At 38.3% G+C, this 17,423-nt stretch overlaps 2 protein-coding genes across 6 annotated transcripts in view; one reads left to right on the forward strand and one right to left on the reverse strand.

Moving 5' to 3' along the window:
- The first annotated feature begins 21 nt into the window (after positions 1–21).
- On the forward strand, positions 22–2,323 carry NME2 (NME/NM23 nucleoside diphosphate kinase 2). Its single transcript, XM_009637874.2, has 4 exons — positions 22–172; positions 806–907; positions 1,557–1,669; positions 2,079–2,323. Exons 1-4 carry the CDS (start codon positions 44–46, stop codon positions 2,194–2,196), a joined length of 462 nt encoding a protein of 153 aa, XP_009636169.1. The 5' UTR covers positions 22–43; the 3' UTR covers positions 2,197–2,323.
- Positions 2,324–2,967: 644 nt separating this feature from the next.
- Positions 2,968–17,423, reverse strand: part of MBTD1 (mbt domain containing 1) — a 37,873-nt gene continuing 23,417 nt past the window's right edge. For all 5 annotated transcript variants that reach the window (XM_035893289.1, XM_035893288.1, XM_035893286.1 and 2 more), the window contains 4 exons: positions 16,591–16,673; positions 16,023–16,257; positions 15,293–15,370; positions 2,968–6,918 (listed from right to left, as the gene is read on the reverse strand). In XM_035893289.1, the coding sequence (XP_035749182.1) occupies positions 6,800–6,918; positions 15,293–15,370; positions 16,023–16,257; positions 16,591–16,673 (515 nt within the window). In that variant the 3' untranslated portion in view covers positions 2,968–6,799. The remainder of the gene's footprint in view (positions 6,919–15,292; positions 15,371–16,022; positions 16,258–16,590; positions 16,674–17,423) is intronic.

Genomic DNA, 17,423 nt, shown 5'->3' on the forward strand with positions numbered 1-17,423 from the left:
GGGGCCGAGCCTGAGCCCTGCGCCGCCCTCTGCCCGCAGCGCGATGGCTGCCAACTGCGAGCGCACCTTCATCGCCATCAAGCCCGACGGCGTCCAGCGGGGGCTGGTGGGAGAGATCATCAAGCGGTTCGAGCAGAAGGGATTCCGGCTGGTGGCCATGAAGTTCGTGCAGGTCAGTGTCCGCGCCCGGGGCAGCGCCCCTGCGCCCGCTCTGCCCTAAACGCTGGCCCCCGCCTGCCAGAAGAGGTACTTCCATGCGTGTGTCTCTGCTTGTGCGCGTTTTCCTGCATCGGAATGGGAATCTGATGCTGGATTTGCACAACAGCTGGAAGTGCTGCACCGCTTGCCAGCCCAGGCTTTCCACCAGCCACAAAGTCTCTGCCCTTCCACCAGCCACAAAGTCTCTGCCCTTCCACCAGTCTCTGCCCTTTCCTAAGGAAAGCAAATTTGCTGAGGTGGCTTGATGCAACCTAGTTAAGAGAGCTGAAAGCGACCTTGACTGAAAGGTTGTAGCGGGTAATGTCACCCAGCCATCTTGTGCTCGGCTTGTTGCTGAGGATTACGGTCATGCAAAGAAATAACTGTGACAGTTCAGAACGCTGACTGCTACAGGGGAGGCTGCTGTGTCGCGCACCCCTTTGATTTTACACTGGGAACTTTAACTGAAAGCCACAATGGCATTGCAGCAGCTGCTGGTAATATGACTGGTGAAGCCAGTCGCTAATGCTGCAGCCTTACAGTAGTAACACCTTTTGTGGTATGGTATTTTGAATAAAGTATTTAATGTCAATCTGTCCTTTTAAAGGCCTCTGAAGACCTTCTCAAACAACATTACATTGACCTCAAAGACCGACCATTCTACCCTGGTTTGGTTAAATACATGAACTCTGGGCCTGTTGTGGCCATGGTAAGTGACTTGATGGTGCTTACAGATGACTTTCTTGAATATATTTGTCCTGCTCTGTAAATTATTTTAAAATACTCAGATACCATTACAGAAACACTTTTCCAAACTACCCAGTTCTGATAGTGGCAAAAGAAGACCAAAATTAAAATGAAGACAATCATGTAAGAAGTTACTATTTATTAACAAAAAAAGAAAACATGCATGTATGAAATGCGTGTTAAAATGCATAGCGTGGATTAAGCAAAATTCATGAAAGCCAGTCTTCTGTGCCAAAGAATCTTATCTTTTGGGCAAAAAAGGGTCAGGGCTTTCCCACAGAAACCCATCTTCTGTGTCATTCGTTTTTGCACTCTTCCAAAACCAATAAAACCCCAATAAAAATCACCCTAGTAGTGTCTCCTATTTTGACTATGTACCCAGGAGGAGTGCCTGCAATGCCTCGGGCTGTCCTAATCGTGGCACTACAGAGAGGTTTCAGAGTTGGCCTTGTACATCCGCTAACTCTGAGGCGTGGTAAAGTACCCCCCTCCCTGGACTGACAGCCTTGATAGTCCTTTTTACAATCACTTTCAGTTTAGGTAGTTTATGAAATTTATCTTCGGTATTTTGTATAAGCATGGATTAATAGGATTTGTCATTTTTCCTTAAGGTATGGGAAGGACTCAACGTGGTGAAAACAGGGAGAGTAATGCTAGGGGAAACAAACCCTGCCGACTCTAAGCCTGGTACCATCCGTGGCGACTTCTGCATTCAAGTAGGAAGGTTTGTGCTCAGTTTGTTACCAATCAAGATTAAAAACCTCGGTGTTGGTAGTCTTTTATTCTAGTAACTCAAAATTGTTGGTAGATACCCTCGTCTGACGGTGTTTTATTTGCAGGTCACAATCTGTAACTGCTACTTAAGAAAATGGCTCGGTACAAAACTGACTTGTTTTGAAATACAGCTCCTCATCTGAGCTTCATGTAAGATCAGTCAGTGGCTGTTGTAGAAAAGTAGCCCTAGTCACCCCGCTAGGCTTACTTAGCTCCTGTAGTGGGGGTATTTGAATTTTGTACCTGAAAGAGTAGTCTTGCAGCACTAGGTGCTTCATCCAAATTTTTGCCCATGGAGAACTACTAGGTTGGTCGAAGTGTATTTTTATACAGAGCAATGCGTTTGTCTCCTTCCACAGAAACATCATTCACGGCAGTGACTCCGTAGAAAGCGCGCAGAAGGAGATCAACCTGTGGTTCAAACCTGCAGAGCTCATTGACTTCAAGTCTTGTGCACATGATTGGATCTATGAGTGAAATGAGTTTCCACAATGAATTGTGCCTTCTTAACACGTCATCTCATTCCAGCTATTGACCTGGGAGCAATTTTATCACCATGGTTATCTTAGTCATTTTCAGCACTGTCAAATAAATGAATATGAACGAATTTGTTGTGGTGCATTCACTGTGAAACAGACAACTGCGTGCAGCTGTTCACAGAAGCCATTTTACTCAGTCTTTTGGTATTTTCCTCTCATAGAGGGCATAGTTACCACAAACATCCATGTTCAGGCCTGTCAGAGTAAGAATTCAGTGACTTTTGTTCATTGCAAAGTTGCTTTGGTGGCTATTCAAGCATGCTGCAGGTGCAAAGCCAACTTGCAGAGGGAGAGGGGAAGGGATGCTTGAGCTACTCCAGCATAGCACAACTGAACTAGGGAGAAAAACGTGATAGTACCCCATGCCTAAGCTTCCCTCCCTACACAACCATTAATACCAACTGGGAAATACAAGACCAAGCACAAAGCTTGCTCTCTATTAAATGCCTACCTCCTGCCACCTTCTTACTAAAAGCCTTACTTTGTGCTCAGACTGACAGACCCCATTACTTAAAACATGAATGGTTTCACAAATTGTGGGTGTTCTTTACCTGCGTTTTCTTAGGGGAGAAACAAGCTGGAATGCATTTATGCATGTGCCAAGGAACATTTTTTTTTAAACAAAACAATCACTTCAGAAAAAGACTTTTTATCATTTTTATTTTGTGTAAAAAAGGCAAATTTAGTGAATTATTTTCATCTTGTACACAAAGTTATAATTTTAATGCTTTTCACATCCATGCTGAAAATCTGCAGTCTCGTAAAAATGAAAGTAACATTTTCTCCAAAAGCATTTTCTTTTTCACTTAGTTAGGTACGTTGCATGAGAAAGCTTTAAATACTCTCTCTCATTGACCACACAAATTACCAAGAAAATAAAAGATTAAATTTGTACAGATATTGATCTATATATCAAATACATACAGAAATGATGTAAAAACCCTATTTGTTTAATCTTGATTCCCGCCCCAACATTTTCCCAGGGGCCAAAGCTGATGCCTTTTTTGTATAAATGGCTGTGGCTTTTTGTTTTAAATATGAAAATTAAAAGGAAGAAAAATTCAGTTTAAATCACAGTTTTTTAAAATCCCTTCCCAATAAAGGATTGTTACCAAATATATTAGCACCATCGTACAAATATTGACGGGAGAGGGTATTCACATCACATAAAACAACAATAAAAATAACAAACAAACACTGAAACCCGTGTTAGTATCCGTAGAACAAGGAATTGATAACTGCTTTAGCTTTCCTCAGATGCAGCAAGGAAAAGGTTAAAGAGTTGTATTTAAAAATAACATAAAAATCAAAGATCAGCAGAAAGATTTTGAGCAATAAAAGAAGGGTAGCTGCAAAGTGAGGTACACAACTTGCGCTACCTTACGGTTATAAAAACCTGCTATGCCAAATACGGAAATTAGTTTGACCCCATTGAAGATGGCAGATGTCCAACACTTTGCTGCTCTTTTAGCCAAGTAACACGGCTTAGGAGTAAAATGAAGATAAAAATACCGAGAGCCGTGTTACTAACAAATGCTTTACAAATACAGTGAAGCCTGTACCATGGATACCACAGCCAGCAGGTAACCCACTCTTGGAAGAGACTGTTCTCTAAATACCTGGTGGAATTTCTCTTAAACCTGTCCCTAAGAAAGTGACTTCAGTAAGTTCTTTATGTGGTTGGCGTAGGACAGATTTCACTGTACTTGACAATTACACAATTACGTATATTTTGAATTCAGAAACACACGAGAAATTTCACCCATAAATCTCAACAGGCAACTCCTACTGAAGTCACACGTGTATCTGAGAATGCGTGTCAACTCACATACTTTAGTGTTTAATGAATACAACACCTATTTTTAAAAAACATTAATAAGACTGACAGACTTCAAATCCGATTCTTGCATTTCTCCAACACAGGAAGTGTGTTCAACTTAAGTGCTAATTTTCCCTCTTGACATGTGAAGACTATAACTCAGAAATCAGGTATGAGCCTGGGCAATGCACAGAAGCCCAAGGTTTAGCGACAATATACCTTGCTCATGACTAGCCCAAGCTTTCACATTATGAAACACAACGCAACAGTTTTTCTACTGAAGTCAGGAGCTATTGATGAGAGAACAAAGCAAGATTGTGCCAACCTTGTTCCAGCTGACTGGGGTAATCTGCAAGTTGTTGCATTAAAAAAAAAAAAAAAAAAAAAAATCAACAGCAATGTACTTACCAAAGCAAACCAATGCTTGCAGAGCTGGATTTTACAGCAGGTTAAATTGAGAACACAGGAAAAAAAAATAATCAAGGCTCAAAGTGTCATAACAATGGTCTCTAATCCTACTTCTCCAATCCAGGCTGTTCAAAAGAAACATCATGGGTGGGTCAGAATCTGAGAGAATGTATTTGAAGTCTACCAAGCCTGACAAAGTCCTTTTAATGGCTATTTTAGAGCGCTAAAATGTCTTTACCACCTGAAGGTAGAGATACTTATGATCTGATAACCATATTCTTTCAACATAAGACGCTGTTATTAAAAAGGGGTCATTATTTAAGAAATTTTACCAGTAAGGGAGAAAAGAATTCCAGACATTCCTACACTATACAGGACATTTTTTACTTCCAGTAGTAAATACAAAACTTTACATAATTAACCCCTCTTGCATAGAATGAGGTAAACCTGTGCATATTACCAATACTATGTACCCAAAGTTAGACCAATATTTTAGAAAATAATCAAATTGCTGGTTTTCAACTTTCTATGCACTTTTTTTTTTAAGCTCAAACAACAATATACAAAAATGGTCTCCTGGGGCTCTGTGGGTTGATGTCCTTAAAGCATTTCTTAGGCTGTAGGAACACAGACATTAATCATTTTGATTAATTTTTTTTTAAGCCCTAATTTACGGTCAAGAGTCAGATGATCATTGTACTGCTCTGAAGGGGACCTGCTAAGACCCAGAAGCACTTATAGAACACATGCAGTTAATTCCTGAGAGTTTAGTTAATGAACCTTACTGGTAAAAGCTAAAGCTCTTGATGCACATTTTTCCAGTCACAGCTCTGCAGGGCTGATTAACCATTTTACTAATCAACTCCATGAATGAGATAATTTACAAAAATGTACAAAGTTTAAAAATATGGAAAGATAAAATCCTAATTAGTAAGAGGCTCATGCTAAAATACTTTGTATTTTACTGGTAGTCATTTTCACCCTTTTACATGACTTTTGCCTTTAAAAAATCTGGACAGTTAAGCAGGTGGGGCTAATGGGATACTTGAAGTGAGACACAAGGATTCCAGGCAATAAGCAAATCCAGTTTATGAATTATACACTAGACAGTATATGATTTACATACTGTTCTCAAGTCTCAACTTCCATATTACGCTATTGCAGCAAGAAAAGAATATCGCAGGCTGTGCAAAACTGAACCCATTTTTTTAATCCACAATGTATGGCTCCTTTTAGCTCACCCGAACCCACATGGAACATCAGTTTTGAATCTTCACAGGTAAGGTGAACAAGTAAGATGGTAAGGAAACACCTAGGTCTTTCTGAATGGAAAAGAACAATCAGAAGAATCCTCAGAAGTTCCTTCCCACCACCAAGGGAGGCCTGAGTTACTGTCTGTCCAAGTTACTTCTTCAGTCTAGATTCATAGCTGAAACTAACCATCCAAATGAGGGAATTTTCTGAAGTTTTAGTTTGGCATAGGGCTCTGTAAACATTTGCTGAAGCATTCCGAGACTACAGACATTCACGTACAGACAAGAGCTTTATAGTCCCAATCCAGTGCCCACTGCAGTCAATGGAGACAAGGCTACTGATATCAATGGGCACTGAATCAGACCCTATGGAACTTTAAAAAAAAAACAAAAAAACAAACAAACTTATATAAAAAGAAGTATTTTAAACTAAATAAAAACATCTTGAAAAGTTAAAATCTTCCTCAGGCGATGGCTCCATTGCAATTGGGGCTACTCACTGAGTAGAGCTTTACAGGACTATCTTCCACATACAATTTATGCCTCTAAATTAGGGCTTAAATGCCTTATCTTCACAATAAAAAAAAACCAGAGGCGTGACCAGTGCAGTTCACAAGAGTCTAAAAGTCTCCCAACTTGTACCAAAAAGGTTCATTTGTTATGACAGTTCATTTGTATTTGCAACTATATCTTCCTCCAACCGCTTCCCACAATCATGCTAATTAAACTTTAATCTTACCAAAAAATTAGAATTTCAGTTCTTGTTAACAATGCACAATAAATCTGAACTTGAAAATATTACAAAATTCTTTCAAAAGCTTCAAATACAACACAAAAGTGTCCATTTTTGTTTTTAATAAATTGAAAAATCTTTTTCACTAAAATAGTTTCCCCGCCCTTCCAAAAAATTCTGAACTGAGTCTAACTCATCTACAGTTAGCAAAGTGCCCCAGGTACAGTCACCTGAACTGTACCATCGAAGTGGGAACAAAATCAGTCAGTCTTGGAGAAAGGCTCTTTTCCTATCACCAATACTCTGCCCCTCACTTTTCCGAGCTGCCTTATGGTTCTTGTTTGATGTAGTAACTGGCAGATCCGTTGCTTTCCTGATCAGATGCTCCTTGAAGGAAGCTATACTCTTCTCCATCTAGCAACTCCTCCTTCAGCTGCAATGAAGTAACTAAAAACAAAAGACGGAAATTAAAGATGTATAAAATTCAAAGTAAGTACAACTCTTCCTTAAATCTACTTAGTATTATTTAAATTGGCAACAGACCCTAGATTTCCCATGTTCTTATATTCTACATTTTAGTGATTCAACACTCGGTATCCCACAGAAAGCACATGCTTTCTGAGTGTAAATTGAGCCTTAGGTTATACTCTAATATTAACATATTTGAACAAATTACTTACAAATAATATATTCTCTACAGGGTTTTCTCAAGAATTTAGTATTTTAAAACACTGGTTTAAAAAGGTAGCTGAACATGTTAATAGGAATAATGACTACTGCTCAGAACAACACTTACTTTACTGTTAACTTTTGTTTACTATTTAGTTCCTATTTAGTCTTTACACAAGTAAAAATAAGATCAACTGTTGGCCATTTACCATCTATGAATCACGTTACCTAGACCGTTTACAGTAATTGGGCTATGTGAGACAAGAAAGAAAACATTGACAAAGATTTCTCAATACAACATGAACAATTTTAAGATCCCAGAAGATGTTTCATTCAAGCAAAACATCTTTTTTGTAGTTTTAATCTTCTCTCTTCTTTCTTTTGTAAAAAGAAAATAGAAATGAGACCTAAGACATAAAAAAGATGTTATGAATAGCAATAATGTCACAATTACTTTTCCAGTTTCATAATGAATAAGTGATAATTATCAAAATATGAGCACAATGAAAAGAACACTGAAAACAAAACATGTCAAGACTTTCATTAAAGGTGCAGTACCCACATTAAAGGGTCGATTATACAAAACCAAATGGTTCTCTATGATCAAATGAATGAGTATTAAAGCTTATAGCTACTGAATACAAAGTTTATATGCATTATTAATGTATCTTGAAATGCAGAAAAAATATGCAGTGAAAGCAAAAAAACCAACCCATAACCTGTTGCTACCAGTAGCCCTGAAATAACTTACAAGCCATCTGAGTATTCTTATTATTTTTCTATGTCATCTTCCATGTTGAAACAAACTCTCGTGCTAAATAAAAATAAAATTTGAAAATTAAGATATTTAAAAAATGTCAAAAAGTTGCAGCATAATGCAAGCTCTCCTCATTTCTTTAATAGATGCCTCCTCCCACCTACATAGCCCACAATCCCTTGCTTGTTTGTTTTTTCTCTCCAAACACTTTTTCCCACATCATTCCTTTCCCGTGTGGAGGACAAAAAAAGTGCTGTCTAAATGATAAGACACGTAATTGGTTACTTGGATATGCTGCTAATACCTTAAGCAAAGGCTACACAGAGGTCAGGGATACAATCTGAGATCCACCAGGCATGTTCTTTTTCTTCTCTACCCCCAGTATTTGTAGAATGCTTCTGCAGGTACAAAAGGAGTAGCGGTCTCCATAATTTGGCTTGCCTCTGGTTAATTTGAACCTAAATCCTTACATTGAGATAATTAATGATACTTTGCTTCATTTGTCCCTATTATACAACCTTTAACGTAAGAAAAGCTTAGCTACAGCTGTACAACGAAAGTTACTTGAAAGAATAAAAAAAGCCAATGGAAGTCATGTGACCCATCATCTTGGAGTAAAAGGGATGCAGATGCACAAGGTACTCCCTTTTTAAATAGTCTCAGTGATTTGTCTGGAGACAAAGACAGACCATGTCTGATGCAATGTCATTCAAACCCCCAAAACACCAATACAGAATGGAGCAATACAGTCCAGAATACATGCAAAAGTAGGGTGGGTCTCTTTGGACGGTCTCCTTCTGCAACAGGCTGGCTATAGGCTTTTTTAAAAAGTGGTGCTGTTCAACATTTCAGTGCTTAAAAGACCATTTCATATGACTCAAAGATGCAAAGTACTTGTGTGTATGCTCAAGAAGCACCATGACTTTGCTATACTGAGAGCAAAACCATACTATACACAAACCTCCTCCTGTGCTTATGACAGTATAAAATGGGAGTTGTTTAATGAGATCTCCGATAGACAAGTAGTTTTAAAGCAGATGCTTGTCTTATTACTAATCTTACACTACTTCCATTCAAAGCCTTATTAGCACCTCTTGCAACATGCCTGCATCCTAGCTACAGCTACTAAAATGTGAGGCAGTGCACGATGCTGAGGAACATGCATACAATTAGTAAGTTCCGGCTGATCTCCAACGTGTTCCTAACTTACTATATGATGTCAGGGTTACAGCCTCCTCTTTTCGAGACTTAAAGCGTGTGGTCTTGCTGGTTTAAATTTAAACACTGAAGATTTAACTGAAGATTGATTACATTAAAATTTTGAGCTTATTTAAGGATAGCTTATGTAATCTACTTACTCAGTATTACTGATAAATTAATTTTTAAGAGCTGCTCACTCATACAGATACACAATTATACAGTCGATACTTAAACAAAACCCAGATTTTACAGCAGAAATAGGGAAAAGATCTAATTCTAAAAGGACAAACTCTTTTCAAATATTTTCTATATTAGTAACCCACAAAATTTCAAATGCAGCTTAAGTTATGAAGATCTTTTCCCAGATAACTGCCTTTTTTCTGACACAAAGGCAAAAATCTCTCATTATTTACTGTGTACAGTTAACTTTCTTTGCAAAGGATAATCCACACTAACTTCCTGCTTATATCAAATATTCCCAAATCCACATTACTGTTCAGTATTACAGAGTGCATTTTTGTATTTTAAAACTCTGCCTCAGTAACCTACAACACAGGCTACTATGAAGTTCTGAATCAGCTGCAATCCTTTTCTATGATTAATTCAGTGACATGGTGCATGAATGAAAAGCTCTCTAACAGAAAAAAATAAAACAAAACCAACGAAAATTTAAAGAAAAAAAAAAAGATTTGACGACTCAGCATGTTACATGCTAGACCATGCTTAGCTCCCCACCCTGTCCGTCAGTAACAGAGACTGATGTGGCTAGTTACCTGTTTTGAGGTTGGGACTGAACTCTTGGCTAGTCCTGGGAGGCTGGAAGGCCTCTGGGGCTGTCTGTGCTGGAAGGGTTCGATATGGAGGAGGAGTAAACTCGTCATCACCAGAGAAGCTCCTCCGCACCTCACCTGGCATGGGTGGGCTGGACAAACTGACAGGTTTCTTCACAACTGGTATCTTCCTCTCTAAACATCAAGTCAAGCTAAAATAAACGCTTGGGTTAAAGTGCATTAGGTAACTCAGACTCTTCACTGAGAAATGGCTCTGCTTCATATTCACTGATTCTGGAAAGCAAGGGCCCGCACACTGGCACCGTTCAGTTATTACCGGGAATATGGTTCTCAACAACCATGCTTTAGTTACTGAATTCAACAGACTGGCTGGTAGGACTTTAACGCATTGCTTAAAAACATGATCCACTTACTTCATACCCTATCAGTGAAATAAAAATGCTGTAAATTGCTTCTGCTGCAGCTACACTGCACAGTCGATACCCAAGCCTCTGGTTGGACACCCAAGAATATGGGCACAGTTTGAAACTGCAGTTGTTTCAGGGTGTGTGCCTAACAGAGAGAAACAATTGCTCTAGGGAAATAATCCAGTCCAGACAAAGTTTATCACCTCCAAAAACCTAGTTTAAAAATACATACTCTTAGTTATTTTAGAATGGTGCTTCCCATTTTTACAGTGTCTTATAAACTTCAATGAGCATTTTGGTGTTTAGAAAAAGTATCTTCTAAAATGCCTTCAAATTATTAAACATTGCATTCATGTAAAAATGTTATGAAAACATTTCCCTAAGATACTCTGATTCTGTGCCCAAGGAACCTTCTCTACGGTATCAGGGATGCAAACACTATAGTATACAACATCTCCACTGCTTTCAGCTATATCAAAACCATGGTTGCTAATGCTTCAGTATTCTCAGCACTGTCAGATAAAGACAACATGACAAACAAAAGCCTCGCCCTGAAGAGAAAAGGTAACTAGATTGTGCATATGCTAAAGATATCATCATGCTTAAATATTCTTCTTACAAGAAGAATTCAGGATGAGCCTTTTAGACAGATAACACTGTGATTAGGTAGAACATTGCCTACAGAATCCCAGCTTTCAAAATGCTGTGGTCACGTTATCATTTCAATAACCTTATTCCAACAAACACACCTACTAGAAAGCAGAACATACGAGCAGATACTGCATACTACATGAATTGCCTAGGTAAACTGATGATACCCTTCAAGTATTCACCTGCACCAGTAGAAACATAGTACGAAATCCTACCCACCTGATATAAAGCTATAGGAAAAAAAATCGGAAGCGATTCCCAAGCATTCACAAAAGCACTCACAAAACTTACACTTGCAATTAGAAATTAGTAAGTAACACAGTAACTATCCAGCAAACATACAAACTATGTGCAATTTGATCTTCCTTCCTTTGAATAAAAAGCAAGCAGCAATGACGCTGCTGGCTGAGAATGCAGGGACAAAGCTGAAGGCCTAAGGCATAATTCAAACAGCCCACCTGGTATTTTGCATGCACACAGAACACATTACAGTTATAAAACATTCTAAGTAAAAGTGGAAAATTAAAAAGGGTAAAATAAGCATATCTTTACAATCCAAATGCTGGCGAATGGGTTCACTGTCAACATGACAAGAGGCTTGCACAGCAACAGAATAAATCTAAGTACCAGCTTCATTGAAGGCTAGGCCAGGTAGGATGATGGTTAATTTCTACCCCTTTTGGACAGTCTCCGTATTTAAAATAGGCCAAAGACATTGTAACAGCTTTAAGAACATTATTTCATGCTCTGTGTATCAGTAATCACACCAAAACAAATTGTTTGGGCATTTCCAGTAGTTAGCAATAAAAAATGATGTTTAAAAGAAGTCCTAGGAACATCTGTATTATGATCAGCCTCAACATGAAAGGGGTAGCAACCTGACATTTAATTTTTCTAGCTTCGTTACTAAATGTGTGCTCATTAACTACTTGTGAATCACAATGACATAGGGCAAAATTAACATTATGTTGCCCATTGTAGATTTTAAAGGAAAAAAAAAGCCCAGCTATATTCTCAGCTCCAAATTTACTTCTTTTTACAGATTAAGAAATTCTCCTAAGTCAAGATCTCCTAAAATCTTTTCTTGTATTCTTTCGTTGTTGAGAAGTAAAACTTTATGGCTGGATTCACTTGTTAAATTGTTCCCATTCAGCGTTAAGTGAGTCTTAATTAGCTGGTTGTGCCAGTTTCTGTAGTAGCAAGCTGAACAGGAGTCTGACTTCCCTCTCTTTTACCATAATGCCATTATGGCAGGGTTCGCTATGTACTCAGTTCTACTGCGCACTGAATGCGTGCTACTTGCTTCTCAATGGACTCAGTAAGGAGGTAGAATACTGCATTAGAAATCTGCATCATTATACACCACAGATATGAGAAAAATATGTGGAAGTAACACCTCTCTCTGCTAAACACCATCTAGTTTAATTAAGACATAGACAGGGTTTCTTATTAATCAGCTCTGGTTACTTTACCTTGAAAGCATTACTACTGCGTTATATAGTTTTATGACTGAAATCCTTTTCAAAATGAGAATAATTTTATTTACAAGTGCTGAACAATAAAAGGCTACAGAAAACATTTTCTTAGTATTATTTCCTGTGACTCAGCACTTCTGTTGCCATAATGTACTAAGAATAAACATGTGGGAGGCAGCCAAGTATAACCCTTCATGACCTTGTTCTCTCATCTCCTTTTGATGATTAAGTAGATTTCTTAGTACTGAGCAAACAGTTTAGAAAAGAAACCCATCAGAAGTTTTTCCTTGTTTCCATAGCCCACATTTACTTCAGGCTAGTGAGAAATGAAGAACAAATTCCACTAGAGCAAATCTCCTTTCTACGGCACTAGAGAAGGGGAATCTCCTTTCCAGTGGTTGTATCACACTTACAGCTATCAAGATACTTTTGCAGAGGTATTAGGTGGAAGGAGAGGGATGAGGTAAGGAGCAGGATGGTCTGGCACAGCTTGCTAAGCTAAATCTGCTCAGACAAACCAGAATTATCCAAGAGCAGGCCTTACACAAAGGTAATTAATGATATAGCCATCTTGCCCTAGCTTAAGGCAACAGCAGCCACAACTTTCTCTAGATATTCTCAACTCTGCTCTTTTTCTGTACCTGAATTCTATTTAAAAAATACTGCTGCAAGATTGTGAACAGGATCTGGATTTTACTGTTCATTTCCTCAAACAGCAGAAAGGAGAAACAGTGCAATGTTTGAGGCACCTAACAAGAGATTGTAAGAACTTCCCAGATGCCTGCTTTATTTGTGGGACTCGCTGGTCAACTTCTCTTTACCTCCAAAGACCAATATAGCACAGGTTGCTTTCTGCAATGACTAGTGAAGAAGGTTCCAGTTTGCCTTAATACGTCCATTCACACATCTAACATGAAGACAAGGGGTTTAATTCCTCACATTAGTTCTACACAACTGCAGCACCACATCGCCTTTTGGAAGTCTCCGATCATAGCATTGGCTGTAACATTGAAGTAATCAAAACGATCGATGGCTGTCCAGAATTTAAAGACCACATCATCAGGAAATACCCTTTACTGAGAGCAGCTGCAAAGCAGCTACACATCACATATATAGATAGAGCAGCATAGTTTGGATTTCAGTAGCCTCTGTATTTCAAAGTGAGTTTTTAAGGGATGGGGGAAAACTGTTCTACCTTTCAGGGAATGTGCCGTAAAATTTTAGTTTTACACTTGGATGAACTCAATTCTCAGAGCAACAAAACTCCCTGGAAACAAGTCTAAATAAGTCAAGATGATACAGACTCTAATGGTAAGAAAGGCCTAACGTTCTCACTTAGAGGAGTATTTCACGTAATAAAACCTCTCCTAATGTCGTATTATGAACTGTTAAAAGACTGTAACTCATGTTTGCTGACTTGCAGGTAAAATAACTTTCAACATCAACAGAACTGTTGATTTGATTGCCTGCGAGGCTGTCCTATTAGAAAATGTCTTGATGAAGAAGCAGGGCCAATGCAAGATGAGAGATAATAGACCCTTTTCTGTAGCTGAGCCACCCATATGTCAACAGTGTAAAATACTGCACCTTCTTTCCAACTCTCCACTGTTGCCAAGAAAACACCAAGAGAATGAGTCAGCATAATGATCTGATGCTCCAAACATAATATACATAGTTAGGCTGTCTGGAACTAGACCATCTACTTCTATCAAGACACAATATTAATTCTTATGTGGCAGAAAAAAAAATCCAATCCCCTCCCCTCGCTCCCCCCTGTAAATGGTTCTTTTTAAAAAAAGATACTGTAAAATTTTGAGTTAAAAATCATTAAAAATTGTGTAGCCCTTAACAAGACTAAAGGCTTACCCTACGTTATTATTTACCACATCATCTCTTGCACATACATTTCTTGTACAATAGCTGTCATGTTGCTGCTGCTCTTGACTCAAGAGGTAGCTGCCTTTCAAAAACGTCAAATTATTGGAGAAGTGGCTTGAGAACCTTTGAAATGAAACTGCCATATGAAACAAGAACACAGATGGATCTGATTTCCAGAGAAGAATGATGGGAGAAGGCACAAGGTCCTCCTATGATTGGCTGCCTCTAATCCCTTTATTTCACTCATACAAAACAGATTTTCAGTTTAAAACAAGACAGTCGTGGAAATAAAAATATGGTGGAATGCAAAATGTGCATTTGTGCAAATTCAGATTGGTTGTGCATTTTGAAGATAACTTGATCCAGAGGGTAACAATTACTATGGAAAGAATCTGAATACTTCAGATTCTTAAAAAGTGTCATTACCATGTTTCACTGTGACAAGAATAGTCACATACGGCAACACTATTTATTGTTTCTGAAAATAATCCTATAAAAGTTTTATTTACATACAGCTTCTCACCGGTGTCTCATCTAAAAACCTGGCAAATAAGTCACTTTTGTTTTGAAAAGGCACCAACTAGATGGCAATTTATAATTTCTACATCTCATTCTTTCTGATCCAAGTAACTTGATTCCTACACCCATGTCACAAAGAACAGAATTAAAACTGTATTAATTGATACCTAAGGATTTTGTATAAGGCAGTACACCTACACAGCCAATGTATTATTTAACTAAAACGATGTCCAAATACCAAAAATATTGTAACAGTTATCCACCTACAAGTATATAGATTACTATTAGCAACATCAACCCTGTTGCAAGTTATAAAAAATGGTTATTCTCAATGAAATTCCTTTTATGGCATACTGCACCTTTAAGCGTAACACCAGTTTACACGCAAACGTTTCCAAATAGAACAGGGACTTCGGGAGAGACCACAAACATTTTAAACAACAGGAAAAGTACAGACGCGACTTTGTCACCCACTTTTCTTATGTCCTTTGTACTGTTGCGATTTAGCTTTTTTCTTCTGTTTTGATGAACTTGACTGGCTATCTCTTGATGCTGCAAAAAAATTAAGAATTCAAAATTAAAAGTTTCCTATTTTGGAAAAACACTTCAGAGTGTGTCAAAGCTGCTACATGGCTACAGAATTCCTCCTTAGTGACTGAATGAAGGCTGAATACCTTTATTGTGGGAAAAGCCTCCCATTAAGCTATTAACAGTAACTCCTATTACCCTCCCATTAAACAAATAACAGTTCACCAAGTACAGTTATCGATTATTATTGTATAAATTGACCTGACAGGATGTGTCTTGATGCACTAAATAAAATACAGTCTTCTCACATAAATACCTCTGCACACACTGAGTTCCCTCAAATTCAGTCTGTAAGGCATACACATTTGCAACCTTAAAGCAATATAAATTTCCAGTGATACGATGCAGAATCAACAAGTTAACAGGCTTCTTCCCCAGATCAAATAAGCATCTTCTGGCATTAAAAAATAGTAAGTAGCCACAGAAATGCCCAGAAGAACTTTAGAAGTCAACGTGTAAGAGATTAGAACTGTGTACTTCTAAGCATTAGCAAGAATTTGTCCTGTTTTTGTTATGCCTGGTGACCTAACTTGAAAAGGATGAAGTTAGCAAAACCATCACGCATGAACAAGGGCCAGTAAGCAACTGTTACATTATTTACAAAATAGGAACCCACCTTGTGGCGCTGGAGGCTGCAGTTGATATCCAGTTAGCTGACACCACCCCACTGGATAGAGGTCTGGGGACTCGCAATCCACCCACTGATCATATTCATCTTCCCACCCATCAAAGTGTATCCTCAAAAGGCGATGGATAATGCGAGTTACTGTGGCCACGCATACCAGGCGAGGTTCCATCAGATCAACAGCCTCTAGTTTCATTCCAACATGAAACCCATGGTTTGGAACTTCCTGGAAAAGCAAACACAAACAGGGCAAACATCAGTAAACAAACATATTAATTAAAATGGTTTAAGCACAGTGTTGCAGCAAGTATTTTGGTCAACTTAATGTAGGAAAATACCACGTATCACCTATGAAGTTTCCTGTACCCTTGTATTTATTTAACACTTCAGAAATATTCAAGCTTAATATACTCAAATGGTTCTTATTTCTAAAAGTCTCTCTTGTCTTAGGTTTTCAAAATTGTATTTAATGAAATGGATCAGTCCCACGGACTATGCAGACAGAAATGTAAAGATAATACGAATCACAGTTTAAATACACATGTACAATGTTTATTACCTTATTGAAAAGCTTTACAGGTGCTGCTATTGAGTCAGTTTCCCTGAGGTAGTCAAACCATTTAAAAGGGAGTTTTGCGTAACCTGTGAATTTTAAACAACATTTTCATACATCAACTGCAAATTCATGCATAAGAACAACAACAAAAATAGTACATTGGCACTGTGTTATGGCTAAAAAGACAACAAAGAAGCAAAACATTAACATCAGAAACTTCCACTCTCTGAGCTTTGGTCTAAGGGACAAGACAGTCATCTGGACATTGCCCATTTGCAACAAACAAGATGAATGAACCTCTGGATAATACAGAAAGTGTCATTTAATGTTAAGATTAATCCTTCATAATTGAAGCTTTCTGTCCACGTAGGTCCTCGATCTCTACAATGCCCCACACAACTGACCCAGAACAGATCATGTAATTAAGGACATCCAGTGTCTTTCCTGTAAAGTGGTAAGAACAAGCATGGATATTTTAAAACTTAAATAAGGCTAAAAATAGCAATAATATAGACAATTACAGGATTTCCCCCTCCCCCCCCCAATCTTAAAAGCTATTATAAAGGGAAGAAAATACTCTCTCAAATATACTTAGCTTTTGTTCATCTACTGAATATGCATAAAACACACAGGACTGTTTTTTACTTTGGGCAACTTCTACAACTGCTTAAACCAACAATTCTCAAGCTCTAGCTGGAGCAACAACAGCTTGGAAGATTTCTTGGTGGTAGTATGCAGTGATGGACATTCCAGAAAGACTGCAGCGGAGTGGGCATGGCATGGGGAGCTATGGGAAACAGCTGGATCTCATCTATGGGGGAGTAGAGAGCTCCCAC

This window comes from Egretta garzetta, unplaced genomic scaffold (assembly GCF_000687185.1).
Source record: "Egretta garzetta isolate BGI_Z169 unplaced genomic scaffold, ASM68718v1 scaffold34, whole genome shotgun sequence".
Lineage (NCBI taxonomy): Eukaryota > Metazoa > Chordata > Aves > Pelecaniformes > Ardeidae > Egretta > Egretta garzetta.